This window comes from Lipophrys pholis (genome assembly GCF_963383615.2).
Source record: "Lipophrys pholis genome assembly, chromosome: 3".
Classification (NCBI taxonomy): Eukaryota; Metazoa; Chordata; class Actinopteri; order Blenniiformes; family Blenniidae; genus Lipophrys; species Lipophrys pholis.
This window is the reverse complement of record NC_137627.1, coordinates 18,792,114-18,810,107: the sequence shown is the minus strand read 5'-3', so window position 1 is coordinate 18,810,107 and position 17,994 is coordinate 18,792,114. Positions and strand designations below refer to the sequence as shown.

The 17,994-nt window shown below is 45.0% G+C and overlaps 1 protein-coding gene across 1 annotated transcript in view; it reads left to right on the top strand.

Annotated features, from left to right (window-relative positions):
• pdgfd (platelet derived growth factor d) overlaps positions 1-12,399 on the top strand; it is a 69,668-nt gene extending 57,269 nt beyond the window's left edge. The window contains exon 7 of the mRNA XM_080459852.1: positions 12,059-12,399. Within this exon, the coding sequence (XP_080315978.1) occupies positions 12,059-12,193 (135 nt within the window). The 3' untranslated portion in view covers positions 12,194-12,399. The remainder of the gene's footprint in view (positions 1-12,058) is intronic.
• Positions 12,400-17,994: the final 5,595 nt, after the last annotated feature.

Below are 17,994 nucleotides of genomic sequence, written 5' to 3'. Positions count from 1 at the left end.
AGATGAAAATTTAGGATCAACCATAAATAATTGTAAACACATTGAACATCAATCAACAGGATTCCCAAAACTCAAATTCCCTCCAAAGTTACCAAAACAATTCAATGAGACGTTGAGAAATCACAGGTTCTTAATCATGGACGTGCAGGACACGGATATGCAGTTCCGCTGTCACGTCAATTTGGAAAAAGACCTCTGGGGAGTCTTTCCAGAACATTGTTGAGTCCGTGCCATAAAAACTTTTGACAGAACTGAAGCCAAAAGGACTTCAACCCAGTAGCAGCTCATGAGTGCCATACTAACTCGACCTTTTTGTGCGACTCACATCAAATCTAAGTGAAAATACATACCATTATATTCATGTTGTAATAGGATTTTCCATGAATCTCATAAACAATGGCTCCTTGATGTTTTATAAAGGCTTTGATATCTAGAAATTGAAGACAGAAATGAAGGTTAAAAGGGCAGAAGTAATCGTCATTGCACTTTTTTTTTCTTTTTACACTTCTATAGTCATAACATCTAAATAATCCAGGCATAGTCATAGTAGGATTACATTTAATACAAGCAAACCAAACACATCTAGTGAAAAGTGAAAGTACAGAATATTGACAACTTGCTCCCTCTGATTAGTAATGGCTTTTCAAATGTTGGTCTCTATTATGTAAATTTCCCCATTACGGTTGGTGATATTTAGCACCTTGTGTGGGAGAGGGCGCTTTGTCACTGGCGGAGAACTGGAGTGATTTGGAAAGTAATTATATTAAAGCCTATGAGGGTTTTCACAGTTATCTGCCATTTCAAAACCTATTCTGCACCTGACGTCTTAATTGAAATCCAATGTGAGGGCAGAACAGGAAGCTGAGCAATGGACCCACAAACACATTTTATTCTGTAACAATATCATATTTGTTAGGGAATTTCTCAAATCCTGAAGGTCCATTCTGTTGGACCTTAGCAAATGTTGGTGCATTTTTATTTGAAGATTTTTAAATGCCACATACATTAAATGCTGCTACAATAATAATTAATGCATGATTTATTTTGATGTTTCAATTTTGTGGCTTCACATTTTTTTTTTTTTTTTCTTCTTCTTTTTTTTTCTTCTTCTCTTCTTTTATCTTTTCTTTTTCTCTTTTTTCCTCTCTTCACGACCGGGGGGGAACGCACAAAGAGAGAGAGAAGAGAAGAGAGAGAAGAAAGTCGAGGGGGGAGGGGGGAGGGGGGAGGGGGGAAGGGGATAACATACAATGTCCTTGTTGTGCTACATATATTATTTGCAATAATCACACTCATCCAAATACTTTCCAACTGTTATTAGATTGAACCAGCCTGAGCAGCTCTATCTAGACAGTAAGATGATTTCCTAGATTTAACCAGCCTGAGCAGCTCTATCTAGACAGTAACGTGAAGCAGGAACATGAAATAACAAAGAGGCAACAACAAAAGAGGAACATGATTTTTAAAGTTTGAGCAAATGATGACAGACAACAAGCAACTTCAGAGGCACCTTTCGTGAGGAGTGAAAGTGTGTGTGTGTGTGTGTGTGTGTGCGTGTATGTGTGTGTAAGTGTGTGTGGCTTGTCCACTGGGTGTGGCCGGAACTGTTGTGGGGGGGACCCGTGGTGACACCCCGGGGTCCGAGGCCACCGCGCCCGGACACCGCCACCCCGGCAGACAGAAGCTCCCCAGGCCCGGGGAGACCCCAGCGAACCACCCCAGAGAGCCCCGCCCCCGCCCAAAAAGCACCCGACGGAGAATGCAGAGAGGAAACCCCCCCAGGCAAGAGGGGCCCACAAGAGAAGGACAAAGGGCACAGGGCCCCAGGCCCCGACCCAAGCCGCCAAGCCGAGAAAAGGCCGGAGCAGGGCCCCCGGGCCGAGCGGGCCGAGAGCCCCCCCAACCCCGGCGGCGAGTCCCACCGCACCCCCGGGAACAGGCCCACCCACCGCCCCCCCCAACCCGGCAAGGCAGAGACGGCCCCAGCCGCCGCGCCCCGGACCAGCCCCGCCCCCAGACCCAGGAAAGCGAAGTCCGGCGCAGGCCCCGGTCGGAGAACAGTCAACTCTACACCCCCAGGAGCCTCATATTCCACCCGCCCCATAACCCCTCCCCCCGGGTCTTGATTGGGAAACCCAACCCATGACCCACCCCGCACACACACACACACACACACACACACACACGGAACGGGGGGGGGAGTGATGACTCTCGCACCCTCAGGCCGCCGGCCGGGCCCCCTCCCGGCCACCGCGGTATCCCAACCTCCACCAATCCAACAGCAAGTGGAGAAGGAGCACCGCACCCCAGCCCCCCCACAAGCGCCACGCCCGAGGGAGCGCGCCCCCCGCACTCCAGCCGCACTCACCCCGGGCCGGGGCGGGACCCCAGCGGGAGGTGCTGGGGGGAGCCACGTCTCCCGCCCTTCCCCTGCCCTATATGTGTGTTGGATGTATGTAAGGGTGTGTTTTTGTGTTTTGAAAAGGTGGATGCAATGTGTGTGTCTATGGTGCGGTTTAAAATTGGGGGGTAGCGGGGCCCGGGCGTTCTACCGCTGACAAGCGGCAGAACCCCGAAAGCGGCTTACCCCCTCAAGACCCTGCATGACTAAGTGTGGTTAAAATTGTGGGTGGTGCAAAGTCGGGGGAGGACCCAGACCGCAATTAAGTAGCCTGGACCCCCCACCTAGGCACCGCCCCACTGTTCCCTATTGTGGGGTAATATAAGGTGAGGTAAGGCAGGGAGGGTTCTGAGGGAGGGGGTCCCCCCGTCGCTAGGACCTTGGCCCAGCTGGACCCCCCGCGCTGCCCCACCCCACCCCCCGAGCGGCCGGCCTAGGACCCGGGGGGCCACACCCCCCCAAACAAGGCGCCGCAAGGGGACCCGGGCAGGGAGCCCCCACCCCACCCAACGGCCAGACAGCAGAGTCCGAGACCCGCAGGGCCCAGTGCGAGCCCAGCACCCAGTGGCCAGGGCAACCCCCCTCATTCGCCCACTCCACACAGCCCCACACCCCAACCCACACACCCCAACCCACACACACACGCACACGCACACGCACACGCACACCCCTATCAGGCCCTGGAGGTCACTCTCAGTTAACCGTCCATCCAGAACCCGGAGCCCCCCCCCGTCCCCCGCCCCCCCCAATCCGGGAATGAGGCAGACCCGGAGCGCGGCAGCAGGGGCCAACCCGCCCCACCGGGGGAGGGGGCCAGAGGGAGGACCCACCCCCAGCGCCGCAGCGGGCACCCCCACCGGGAAGGGGGAGGCCCCGCACCCCCAGGGCCCGGACAACCCGCCCCCAACCCCCCCCCAGTCGACAGCCCAGCCGGGGCCCGACGCCCAGCCCCCCCATCCCACCCCAGCGGGCCCGACCCCGGCCCAGAGCAGAGCCCCCCCCACACCCCCGCCCAGGACTCCCCAGGCCAGGCCGTAGCCCCCCAGCATAGACGCTAGGACACCCCCGAGCCCACAGAGCCACCAACCACCAAAGCCACGACGCCCCAGCCACGGACGGTCCCCAGAGCCCCGGGGTGGAGCCACTACCCCCCCCCCCCCCACAGGGCTACATGGTGTATTTAATTATTGGGGACCATGTGGACTCAAATTGTGTCAAATGATTTTTCCTACAAGCAGACATTCTCTCCAATGTGATGTGGTCTAGAAGTAAGTTTTTAAATAACTTTATATTCAAATTACTTTTGGATTTCCAGTTCATGAGGATCGCCTTTTTTGCGACGCTTAGGGAAACCAGGAGCAGCAGGACTCATTTTTTTCTCTTTTAATTTCTGTGAGATCTCCTAACAAGCAAAGTGAAGGTGAGACTGGAATAGGGTGGCCCAGGCATAACGATAAATCTTCACAAATCTTTTGCCAGAAGGTTTGGACTGGCGTACACAGCCAAAGTGCGTGTAGATAGGTATCTGGGAGATCACCTGTGCAGTTTGAACATATGTTAGTGGGAGTGAGCCCCATCTTGAACATCCTTTGTCCCGTGTAATGAACTCTGTGAAGGATCTTGTATTGTATGAGCTGTATATTGGGGTTTTTGCTCATTTTGAATGTATTTGTACAGATTTCTGACCAAAACGTTGGGTCTCTGTTGATGTTGAGATCTTCTTCCCATTTGAACGTGGGAAGGGATATTGAGATATTTGAACCTGACACGATTGAGATAATTTTAGAAAGAGGTTTAGGTGCTGAGATCTTCAGGAGGTTTGTCACTGTCTGAGGTAAGTTCAAGTTAATCTGTTCTAGTTTGAACTTAGTTTGTATTATTGACTTAAGCTGAAGATATTCCAGATAGTTGTTTTGACTGATATCATATGTTTCTATTAGCTCATTAAATGGAATAAAAGAGTTATTGGAGATAAGTTGTTCTAAGTGTCTTATTCCTTTATTTTGCCATCTTGGGAAGTTTATTGGTTTTTTTCTTTGCAGGATGTCGGGATTGTTCCAGATGGGTGTGAGTTTGCAGGGAATGAGTGTAGATCCATTTATTTTAAGAAATTCCCACCAAGCTGTCAGCGACGTGTTTATATTGATGCTTTTGAAGCAGCTGTGCTTTTTGATGACAGGACTGAAGAAGGGAAGATCTCTGACTTGGAGATCTTCACAGAATGTTTTTTCAACGTCTAGCCAGCCTTCATCTAGGGGTTTCTGATTGATCCATTTTACAACATAAAGTAGTTTATTGGCCAGATAATAATTATAAAAATTTGGGAGTTCTAAACCACCTTGGTCCTTGGTGTTCTGGAGTGTTTTTAAACTTATACGTGATGGTTTATTTTTCCATAAGAATTTTGAGACATGAGAATCAAGAGTGTTAAACCAGGTTTTTGGTGGTTTTGCTGGGATCATTGAGAAGATGTAGTTAATTTTAGGCAAGATCATCATTTTGATTGTTGCTACTCTCCCCATAAGTGAAATTGGGAGTGTCCTCCATCGAGTGAGGTCCTCCTCTATTGCTTTAATAAGGGGGGTGTAGTTTAAGTGTACCAAGTCTGAGAGTTTGGCTGAGACGTTAATGCCGAGATATTTGATGTTCCCTGGTTTTAGTGGGGTGTTCGGTGTCTGCTGAAATGTAGAGTTGATAGGCAAGACTACTGATTTGTTCCAATTTATAGAATATTCTGAGATTGAGGAGAATCTGTCTATCAACCCTATTGTTTCTGGAAGAGAGGTCTGTGCGTTTTGCAGGAAAATTAGCACATCATCCGCATAGAGACATATTTTATGTGTTATATTTGCTGTTCGTATTCCTTTTATGTTATTATTCTGTCTGATGGCTGCTGCTAGTGGTTCGATGAAAATTGCAAAGAGAGATGGTGAGAGTGGACACCCCTGTCGGGTGCCTCTCTCAAGATTGAACCTTGAGGACATTTGGTCATTGGTTTTAACACAGGCACTGGGTGAGGTATACAGTATTTTTATCCAGGAGAGGTAATATTCTCTAAATCCAAATTTCCGTAGTGTAGCAAGTAGAAATTTCCAATTTACCCTATCAAAGGCTTTTTCTGCATCTAAGGAGGTGATAATGGCTTTTTGTTTATTGTGGTGGCAGTGGTCTATAAGATTAATTAATCTACGTGTATTATTAGTGGAGTGTCGTCCTTTAATAAACCCAGTTTGATCTGGGTGTATGATGTGGGGTGTGATTTTTTCCAGTCTGCTTGCTAATGTTTTACTAATTATTTTAAGATCTACATTGATTAGTGATATCGGCCGATAGCTAGATGGTAGTGTGGGATCTTTATCCGGTTTTAGAAGAAGACTGATATTTGCACAGTTCATATGTTGGGGGAGAGTTGAAGATTCTTTAATTTCCTCAATTATTCTGAAAAAAATAGGTGAGAGTAAAGACCATAATTCTTTGTAAAATTCAGTGGGGTATCCATCAGGTCCTGGAGCTTTACCATCAGGCATGTGCTGGAGAGCTTCCTGCAGTTCTTCTACTGAGATGGAAGCTTCTAGACCTTGGATCTGTTCTTCTTTTAATTTTGGGAGGTCGACTGTGCTCAGAAAGCTCTCTATTTCAGATTGTGAAGGGTCAATTTGTGAAGAGTAAAGTTTTTTGTAGAATTCTCTGAAAGTATTGTTTATTTCTTGTGGGTTAAAAGTGATTTTACCATTTTGAGTTTGGACTGAGGGGATTGTACATTTTTCTTTATTTCGTTTTAACTGATTGGCTAAAAGTTTGCTGGATTTATTACCATGTTCAAAGTTCTCCCAGCGTAGTCTCTGCAGTTGAAATTGTGTTTTATGTTCAATTATTTTGTTCAACTCTATTTTAAATTTTCTTAGTTCCATTAATAGGCTGTCGTCTTTGCAGGCAGCATGAGCTGTTTCCATGGTTTTGATTTTATCTTCCAGTTCTTTCTCCTTTTTTTTTTCTCTTTTGGTCTTGTATGAGGAGTAAGAAATGATTTTACCTCTCATGACAACTTTAGCCGTCTCCCAGAGGACACAGGGAGAGACACCAGGCAGGTCATTTGTTTCTAAAAAGATTGTCCATTGTTTTTTAAAGAATGTGAGGAAATCTGGATCCTTAAGCAGTGACGTGTTAAATCTCCACTGTCTAATAGGAGGGGTGATTGTTCTATTAGTAACTGTCATAGTGACAGGTGCATGGTCACTGATAGTAATGGGGTGAATCTGTGTGTCCAAGATGTCTTTAATCACTGATTTACTCACCAGAAAGTAATCTAAGCGCGAATAAGATTGGTGCACTGCTGAGTAGAAGGTGTACTCTTTAAGAGTGGGATGAGAGGTGCGCCAGGCGTCGCAAAGACCATAGTCACTCATGTACTGCTGGACTATGTCTGTAGATTCCCAGTGTCGGGTGTTTGCTGCTTTACTAACTCTGTCTACTTGTTGATTGAAGGCGATGTTGAGGTCTCCTCCCACTATCAGTGTTTTGTCAGAGTGTGTTGAGAGGGTGGTGAAGAAATTATGATAGAAGGAGGGGTCATCAACATTTGGGCCATAGATGTTTGCGATACACATCTCTATGTTCTGAAGAGAGATGTGAATAATTATAAATCTTCCCTCTGGATCTGTGATTGTGTCTTTACACGAGAATTGTATTTTATTGTTGATTAATATAGCTACGCCCCTCTGCTTGGAGTTAAAACAAGCTGAGTATGTGTGAGGGAATTGTGGTGATATCAATTTGTGATGTCCTGTTGTAGGTGTGTGTGTCTCTTGTAGCAAGACAATGTCTGCCTGTAGTTTGTTTAAGTGTTCAAAAACTTTTTGTCATTTTATTTGCGTGCCCATTCCTCGTACATTCCAGGTGACAAACCTGAGCGTGTTTCTAGCTACACTCATCTTCTAGGTGGGTTCTCTAATGCTGTATATGTGGGTGTGTGTGTGTCTGTGTGTCCGCGTGCGTGTACGGGTGTGTTTGTGTGTGTGTGTGTGTGTGCATGCGTGAGTGTGTGCGTGTATATGTGTCCGCATGTGTGTTCGACTAGGTGCATGCGTTTGTGTGCGTGTGTGCATGCGTGCATCTTTGTATGTGTCTGTCCGCATGTGTGTGTGTGTGAGTGTGTGTGGATGCATGTATCTGTGCGTGTGTACTTAGGATCCCTAAGTCTGACTGGCTATTCAAACGTAGTAGTGTGTGTCTGTCAGTATATGAGTGTGTGATATGGTGACAGTTGGATTGTGATGTTGAGGTTTTAATGTGGTGAAAACAGTGGAAGTGTATTGTTATCAAAACAAGGGAGGGGGGGTGGAAATAGAAAAGAAAAGTGAGAAACCAAAAACAGAAAAAGAACCAATTCAAACCCATAGGTGACATTTAGCGGTGACGTAACGAGTGCTTTTTTTTTTTTTTTTTTTTATTATATCCCAGTGCTTTTTTTTTTTTTTTTTTTTTTTTTTAATATCCCAGTGCTGACAGTGCAAGTCCATAATAATTATTACTACCGCAATATAGCAAACATCGTGTACATTAATGATGTAATATTAATTAGCTTCGCTTTAATATACGTTGTTCATGATGTTTACTGATGTTACAGTTAAACTCTTACCTGGACCTGAGTAAACCTGTGATGTGTGTGTGTTAGAGTGGTCATACTCAGCTTGTGAGGACCATCAGTAGAGCCAGGGAGTGACAGCGGGGTCTCGGAACAGCTGGCCGTTGACGTAGAGCCTGTCCACGGTGATGACGGCCCGGGATCCCTCAGCGATTAACTTCCTTCTTACCGGAAAAAGCAGGCGGCGGCGGTCCAGGATCTCCTTCGGGAACTGGTCGTTGACACTGAAGTCCGTCCCTCGTAGTTCCCTGCCGCGACTCTTCACCAGCTCTTTCTGTTTGAAATGTTCAAACTTGGCGACGATGGGCCGCGGGCGCTGGTTGTCCTGCCGTCTTCCTCCCAGGCGGTGGACGCGGGCGAAGGTGATCTTGCTCACGGTGTCGGCTGGAAGCTTCAGACTTACCTGCATGAAGTCCCGCAGCGACGCCTCGGTGTCTTCTTCCGCCCGCTCCGGCAGACCCGCGAAGACGAGGTTGTCCCGCATGCTCCGACTCTGAAGATCGAGGATGGACTCCTTCATCTTCTTGTTGTCCTGCGTCAGCCCGGTCAGTCCTTTATTGAGTGACTTCACCTCGTCCCGAAGTCCCTGGTTCTCAGCGGTCAGTTCCACCACCTGCCGCTGACTGAATTCCAGCGAGTCCCGGAGAGCCTGAAACTCGCGGTGGAGCACCTCGACCAGGGCGAGCCGGGCATCGAAGCTGGACAGCTTGGTGTTAATGCTGTCCAGGATGTCCTCGAATTGTTTGGACGGCGGGGAACTCATGGGTGAAGAGCTCTCCGGCCGGCTTCTTTTAGATGACGCGGCTTGAGGTGTTTTAGGCATGACGAGACGGTCGTAGCACTCGTCCAAGTAAGCTTGAAGATCTTCGATCGTTTCTTCTTCCAGCGTTGTTTGTGATCTTAATTTCCCTTTTGTTATTTTGTTTTGTTTTGTTTTTTCCTTCCGTCAGACGGAAAAGTTTGTACTACAGGCAGGGTGCCGCCATGTTGGATTGCACTCGATGACGTCACACTCGAATTACTCACTGCGCATGTCCATGTCCATGTGGCTTCACATTTAATACCCTTTCACTTTAGATTTAAAAAAAAAAATAAAATTTTGACTGGTAGTTACGTATTATGTGTTCGAGCTCAATTTTTTCACCTGTCACGTAATCTGTAATTTGGGGTTTTAATCGGTTAAAATGTCAATTGTCGCTGGAGTTTCATGGATCGCCATGAATATATTAGGAACACTATTTTTAAGCTTCCCCGAGTTATCCATTCATGCAGCCCACAGTTGTTCATTTTGTCCTCACAGTTTTGCAGCTGTTACTGACTTCATTTGTGGATGTTTCTTCAAGTGGAAATTTCAATAAATAGCCTGCAGCTCAGGGATTAAAATGGACTTACTCATTGCGTGTTTTGGACATTTTACTTTCTTGTGCATGAGAATCATAGCTCAAATGAGAAACTAATGATTTTATTTTTTTTCTTTCTAAAGAGCAGAACAAGACATGCATTCAAAATGTCTCTGCCTTCACTGTTGCACACTCTGGCCTTTCCATTAATGTGACAGCGTCTATTGAAATGAAGCGCTACCGGCGCGCGTTAAGAGATGTGTTGGAGCAAAGTGATGCGGGAGCTTTTTTTCAAACATGAAATGTCCATCACATTTTAGGTGCATAACCGAAAGGGTTCCAAAACAGTAGTGTGTGAGTACAAGAGTGAGTGAGTGAACGAGTGAGGGAGAGAAAGAGATTCGGATGCGGCGTAGGGGGAGAAGCAGGGAGAAATTGGGCGTGCAGAGGCAGGCACTGAATCAACAATGAAGCAGCAATGCACCAGCAGCCTCACAGTTTCCCTCTGCCTCTCCATCCCTTATTTCCTCTCTCGCTCTCTCTCTCTCTCTCTCTCCCTCCCTCTCCCTCCCTTGCTCTATCACTCTCTTCTTCTCTCTGTGGGCTTCCATCATCCCTTCATTCTTCCCAATTCCCATTTTCAATTTATCCCTTTGCAATGCACCATTCTTGTTCTTTAAGCCTGTCATTCATTCTTTTCTTTCACTTCCCTCCATCTCTTTGTGTCTTTGTACTTGCATAGCTTCATTATTGAAACATGGTCCGCAGGGCTCTCTCTCTCTCTCTCTCTCTCTCTCTCTCTCTCTCTCTCTCTGGTAAATTCATACAATAGGAATTTAAACAAAAGTGAGATTTGGATTGCCTGTGTGTGTGTGTGTGTGTGTGTGTGTGTGTGTGTGTGTGTGTGTGTGTGTGTGTGTGTGTGTGTGTGTGTGTGTGTGTGTGTGTGTGTGTGTGTGTGTGTGTGTGTGAGAGAGAGAGAGAGAGAGAGAGATTTCCCTCTCTTCTACTTGCCTGCAATCATGTGCCTGCGACTGGTTTCTTCCAGTGATTTAAGCTTTAAAAAAAACAACATTACTCACACTATTGTTACACTGCGAGCAAATTGTGACATACATCATAAGCAACCTCACTTCAGAGAGCAAATTCACTGCATCGGTTGCTGAACAACGTGTACTTTCCATTCTGTTTTCTCCACTGCAAGTGACACCTGTGAACAATATCGCCACCTGCAACAAAGGTGGTTTTAGTGGAGCACCGCCTGATTCTCACTGTGAGATCAATCCTAAACCACGGTTATAGATTGTCAATGTAAACAGAGTCATTTCAAGTTGGTGTAAAGCAATATTACACTTGTGCTGGGAATTTGTCACACGGCAGATAAATGTGTTACTAACTGCCGAGACAAATTTCAACAGATTTCAAATAAAGTTGATTTATGTGTCATTTTAGAATATAGGTCTGTGTCTGTATGAGTGAAACGCCACAAAAGAGTTTCCGTAACTCCTGATGAAACAAGAAAAAGTCTATGAATCAATAAGGGATCATCCCTGGAGCACCTGGCCATAGAAATACAAAACAGCATTCAAAATGCGTCCGAATCAAAACTGAACAGGAAAGAAACAATAAAGTTTAGTGGAACTGTTGAGCCATCTTTTCACGAGTTTATTGAAGAAGCAGGAGGCAGTCCCCAAAAAACATAAATAAATCATCATCGATCATACTGACTTTTTACACTCTATTTCTAAAATCGTATTCAGTTTAAGCCCACCGAGTAACTGTGGACTAGTGACTACAAGTAAAACAGAAACACTCTCGATAGCTATAATCAGGGGCGCAGTAGTCGCATGTGAACTGCTGGTGAACTGAAGAAGCGTCAGGAGTTCTGATTCACTGTCGTAACTCTGCGCAATCATGTCAGGAAATCCTGGTCGCAAAACTAATGACTGACAATGAAGCTATTTGAGTCATTATTCATTTAGTTTTATGTGTCTCGTCCATCCATTTATTCCCCGAACACTTTATCCTTTGCAGGGTCACAGGGAATGTGCATGCGTGTATGTAAAAGTCATTCACATGGATTTATGGAACGACTGTACTTAGTGTGTTTTTGACCAAGTAATAATGTTGTGCCTTCCTGGTTGCAATGTCTCTGACTTGCAATCATTTTCTGTCGGTGTATGCTGCACCACCACGTCTCTTGGCAAAGTGTCCTGGATGTTTCCCTCCTGGGAACCATTTCAGCTCCAAATTACCCAGAACCATACAAGGAGGTCTGAATAAAAATGAAATAACGCGTGGATTCCAGTGTAGTCAGTCATGATTAAAAGGAGGAAGAGGGACGGGCTTTCTGTGGCTTCTAGTTCCACAGCATTTCTCACGGTATTTCCTGCCTCATCTTTATTTTGACTTCCTTCACTTGCCTGAGTGTCAAGTTCTTGTGACACATGCGATTTCTCTCAGAGGGAAGCGTTCCTCTTTTCAGTAGGATTCCCGTAGCGTTTCGTCAAGACTGATGTTCTTTGATTTTTTCTTTTTTTTTTCTTCTCTCTCTCATATTCAAACTGAATTTATTGGCATCAAGAAAGATAACTGCTCACAGCCCATTCATAGTCTACCAACAACTCCAGGAAGAGATTCGCTCCCTCTCAGACTCTCCTCCGTCTCTTCCAGGTGCTGAAGTACGCTCCAGAGAAGAGTCTGTATCAGCGCAACAGGAGGTCGCGAGTCCGCTGGGTCATCGACGAAATCTTCCTCACGCATCATGAAACGTGCGAGTGTGCGTGTCCCTCCCAGCCGCCTCGCTGAGACGTGGCAGCACGCCCGCTTGGAACTGTTTTGAATAAGTTCTACTTTAATCTGTTTGTGCAGCAACGAAGGCAACAGTATGCAGCCCCTGTCATACACCGTGATGTTTGTTCATGTAAGCAACCCCCCCCCCTCGCCCCCCCAACGACCAAACTTGTAAATATAAAAAGTGATTTCAGTCGATGTTTAAAGTCTGTTTGGATCCCATCTGTTGTCTTTTACCTTTGTGTATTCAATATAGCGACGAACTCGTAAATCAAAAGAACTCTAAAGATCCAAACCAAAGGTTCCGAAGGTGTGTGGTGGTCCCCCCTCCCCCTGGGGGGCGCCAGAGGAGAAGGTCAGGGTCCAGTCAGGGCGCATGCCTTTTCCTGTTTTGTTTTTCAACTTTTAATATTTCACACGGCATATTTATGAACAAGAAGCTGAGGGTAAAAGTCTTTCTTTTATTATCACATAAGATTTAGAACTGACTGAAATTCAAGCTATGCAAGGGGCAACTCATTATGCGACACTTTGGTAAACAAAACAGCATGAGGCGTGTTTCAGGTGGGGCATTTCGGATTTCTTAATCAGACTCAAGAGATTCTATTGAAATTAAGCTGATTTTAAGAGATGGACACATTCTTGTGAACACACTTCACTACAGTGAAGAATCCACAGTTAACATAACCCAGTGGTGAATCAGTGCACTACTAAGTAGTCATAGACTTTCTCTAAGGAAGGAAATCAATCAGATATACAGTATATCCATGATAAAGGATATATTATTACCTAAATGTACTTTTTTTTTTTTACCCTATTCTAAAAAACAGAACTTCCTGAAGGTATTTTAATCACAACATGATCAAACAGAAATTTAACCCACTGAAACTGCTCTGTAAACAATATTTGACTCACATCTAAAATGTGTACATTTGCAACTAACTTTCAACAAACTTCGGGCAACTCTTCTGCCGGGGAGCGCGCTGACATGAGTGAGTGTGAGCGGATTGGAGGAAGTTTACACCAGAAGATTGTCCTGATGTGAAAATTGGGCAAACTGCAACCCTCCAGATCTGAACCGCTCACTAACACACACACACATAAACACACCAGGATCACCCAGGGCTTCCTCAAGACTAAAACTAGACATTCAGAATAGATTTTTAGGGCTCATTTGTTTTTAATGTATTCCTGTTGGGATGTATTATATTCCCTTGTGCCGTTACACTCTCTCTCTCGCTCTCTCTCTCTCTCTCGCTGCTTTCTTCTCTCACACTCGTTCTTTCTCCTCTCATCACATCAAAGGGGATGTCAGATCAGGCTGCTACGCTGTGCCCACTTTTCTGAGCATTCCTGGCATTCCAGCTGTGAGGCGGCATACTGCTTACACGAATAAAACCATGATCCCCAGACCCTAAATGCTTTACACAGGAAAGACAGACACAAACTCAGGAAGAGAGACAGAAAGGGATTTGTTTGGGGGGGGGGGGGGGGGGGTTCGAAGTGGCGGCTGACAGACAAGAAGAGACAATCAAGCCATCTATTTGCAGATTATGAGCACTTCAGCATGAGAGCCGACAGAAAAGACGCTTTTCAAGACACAACACATAAAAAAAATCACAGCTCGTTCAGCGTCTTTAATCAACACGTTCGGGTTTTTTTCTGGTCTAAAAACGCTCGTATGAAACACAATCCGAGCAATGCTTGTGAGATCTGTGCAAATTTGCAGTTTTGTTCTTGCAGCAGCTCAGGAAGGACTCCTTTTGTTTTAGGGGTGAAGGGTCACCGACAGTCTGTGAGAGCTGGCAACAGATACGTTCACATGAATGATTGACACGTCACTGTGTGCGCGCGTGTGTGTGTGTGTGTGTGTGTGTGTGTGTGTGTGTGTGTGTGTGTGTGTGTGTGTGTGTGTGTGTGTGTGTGTGTGTGTGTGTGTGTGTGTGTGTGTGTGTGTGTTTTCTCGAAGCTATCAAAGCTTTTGGAAGCGCCAAAGCCGAGAATTCAAATTAACCGCCGACTACTTAGACCCGATGCAGCTGTGAAAAATAAAGACAGTGTCATCTGTCAACTCTCCATCACGTTTGCCCAAACTCTCACTTGGAGGCTGGGTTTATGCATGAAATTGTTATTTTACATGCTTGTTTTGTTCAGAGGACTGAAAGAAAAAAAGGGACATTGAGACGGTTCGCCAGGCCGCAGTGAAACTCGATCATCCGGGTGCTGGCATGACTTTCTTTTTATACCCGTGTGTGTGCAGTAAGTCACGGACTGTCTCTTGGCAGGTAGAGGATAGTAAACACTCTTAAATACTGAAAAAATATGTCGGGTTGTGAGATGGTCACATTTCAAGAAATTTATCACAGGGACCATTACACACACGCACGCACACGCACACGCACACACACACACACACACACACACACAGCTGTTCTTGGCTGTAGCTCATGTAAGACAACAAAGACATACTCGGACCTTTTGTCTTGTGAGGACTGCTGCTGCCTCTGTGTGTTTCAGAAGTGAACCGAATGGCCTGTTACCACGGCGGGATCAAATTAGGACAGAGCACATGTCACTTTGTCCAAGGTGCTTTGCTAAAAACTGTACGAAACCACAAAAGAAAGTCTACTACAAACATTCAATTGGCTTACAATAGCAATGTCAGGTTTCTTTTTTAAAATACATTGCATAGATGAACTTAGGTGGTGAATATGAAGACGCACGGCCTCATTAGGCTTACAAGAAAACATGCTTGCTATAAACAGAGTCCCGTTTAAAAATCCCTGGCTCTCACTGATTTCAGGATGTTTTTGTATTTTCTGGACAATCAGGAATTTCTTTGAAAAAATAAATGATATTAAAATGTTGGCCCTCAAATTTACTTTCAATTCTACAAGTAAAATGTTTTTGCCTCGATTCAGTGATTTTTTTCCCATGATAGCACCATAGAATTCAAAGACATTAGTGCGTATGGAGTTGAAATACCTAATTTATTGCTCAGTTGAGGAAAAATGACATCATGGCCAAATTATCTGACAACCTCTTCGTCTTTTCAGTGATTTTGTCAAACGAACGATTCCATGGAGCCACTAAACTAAACTAAACTAAACTAAACTAAAGTATTTGCTTTCTACCTTTTTCACATACAATCATAAAAGTAAATATTTGAAAACTGCACTTTTCGAAATGACATTTAACAAAGCACACTGGGCCATTTGGAGACACTTTATCGACTTGTGTTGTTCATTTGAATTAATTGCAGTTGTAAAACTGATGATCCGCACATGCACCTGTGTGTGTGTGTGTGTGAGTGAGTGTGTGTGCGTGAGTGTGTGTGCGTGTGTGTGTGCGTGCATCCTGTGCCCTCCAGTTTGTTGCCGTTATCAGCACATTCCACTGTTGCGTGCTCCAAAGTGACATTCCTCTTCTTTCCAGCAAGCTGTTTTGTTTTGTCGTCGTCCCCCCCCCATCCCCCACACACACACTCCATCACAATAGGGTCCTCGCACAAATTCCGACATCAAACATTTCACCGGTGTTTTTCACGACACCTCCGAGCATCAAACGCGCACAGGACACATTTTGGAACATTTTCAAACGACTTCACTTTCAAGCTGATTTTTTTTATTTTTTTTCGCTTTCCTTTCAAAGGATTTAAATTGTTGCGTTGCCACATTTCCAGCTTCAGTCAAAACTTGTTCTGTTTATTTCAACAAACATGGAGCTGCTGTGCTGCATTCAGACAAAAAATATTCATGACATAACTGTATGCTTTACCTAAATAATTTATTGTGTCTTTCTCTGTTGTTCTGATGAAAAATATCAGACGGTTGGTTTTTTGATAAAGTATTTCCGAGCATCATTGCCTCCCGTGTGTTTGTTGTCTATTTCGGACCCAACAATAATATTTTGATGCTTCTGTTTGATTGACTTTGAAACAACAGCTTGTTTGTTCACCTGTGAGCAGAAACAGGAAATGTAGTGGGTTAGTGGATACTTCACACTCGGAAAGGTATGTAGAGGGAAAGCTCGAGTGGCAAAGTGTGACCACAAACACAAGAAAGAGAGAGAGAGAGAGAGAGCAGGAAGGAGAGAGGCCGATAGAGGAAGGGCTCCAAGGTTGTAGCGCTGCTCGGCTGTCAGATAATGTGCAGAGTCCATAGGTCACCGTGGAAAACACAAATGTGCTTTTAAGCACAGCGTATCTGTTGCAAGTTCAGGCTGGATCATATAATTGTGTCAAATAAATGTCTTGCTAATTGCAGCCCATTGACTGTCGCTTTGCAGCGGGCACCTTTATGGCACTGTGATTCGCTGAGTCAGCGGCAGTACGACTGCCCAGTGTTATTCAAGCTTTTAGCCTGTTGCGTGGCCAACTTTGACACTTTGTGCCCCTATCTGCACACACCCATAAATGGCGCTACTTTGTTCACGCCATTGACGCAAATACTGGAAGAAAATCTCTCAGTTTCGTGAAGTCCAGCTCAACACCTCACAATAGAATAAACCCATAACCTTTGTTGATCTGACACAAAATTAAACAGACGGCAGAGCTGATGGTCGGGATCATGTAAGATTGTACAAGTGGACGAGTGTTTAATTTAATTATAATTTTTTTTACACTGTATCCACTGTTTTACACACGAAGTGCACAATTTAGAATCCCCAATTAACCTCACATGCATGTCAAACCACAGCATGTGCTGATCACCCCTCCTCACACATGAAGAACATGCAAACTGGACACAGAAAGGCCTGGTTCAGTAATTAACTTTCATTTTTAGTTTGCATTTGGAAGGAATTATCTCCTAAAACCTTCTCGGCGTACGTTTGCTCAACCTCACAACTGATTTAACAAAAAAAGATTTTCAGGTCATACAGACCTAGTGGGGGTTGCTTCAAACTGTCATTTCAAAGAGCCTCTGCTTGTCGAAATGACATGTCTTGAACGGGTTTTTTTCAAAAGCAAAGTTGAGTGAAGTTTTTAATGGCAGTAGTGAAACACACGTCTTGTTTAAAAGTTGCTGTGATGTTGTCCTACTATGTGAGACTTCATCGCGTGGAGCGTGCAGTGCTCAGACACACTGGCATGTGTGTCCTTTCATTGAAATCATCATTATCTCACAGACACGAGACGGTTATAATCGCACTTCACATGGCAGATGATGCCTTAGGCACTTTTTTCAAATCAGACGGTGATAATATAGTGACACGAAAACATCAGTCACTCGCTTTGAAAGAAGATGATGACTGTAATCAGAACTTGCAACAGAGGCTTTGCTTTTTTTGCAAGTGGCAATATTGCTCCGCTCACTACGAGTCGTATTTCTCAAGGCTGTTTCCTGTCCCAGTTGTTGCTGTGGCAACCCTTCCTGAGCCGTTATCGTTACAAAGCAGTCTTCCCCATACAGCCAGACGGTCACATCCCACAAGCTTCCAACCAGCCAGACATTTCTCCGTCCGTCCATCCATCCATCACTGACTAATTTTTGCGTTATCCTGAAAGAGAAAACAAATTCAACAAAAGCTGAATCAGTCCCTGTGGACAGGAGAGTGTCCGGACAGGAAGCATACAGAGGGATAAACAAGAGTGACCAGAATTAGGATTAGGTTTGAGAGAGAGAGAGAGAGAGAGAGAGAGAGAGAGAGAGAGAGAGAGAGAGAGAGAGAGAGAGAGACAGAGAAAGAACGAAAGAACGAAAGAAAAAGAAAGAAAGAACAAACAAGTTGGAGGTCAAAAAGAGAAGATTGTTTGTTTGTTTGTTTGTTTGAATCAATCATTCCCACGCAGCTGTTTCAGTCTCTGTCAGCAGCTT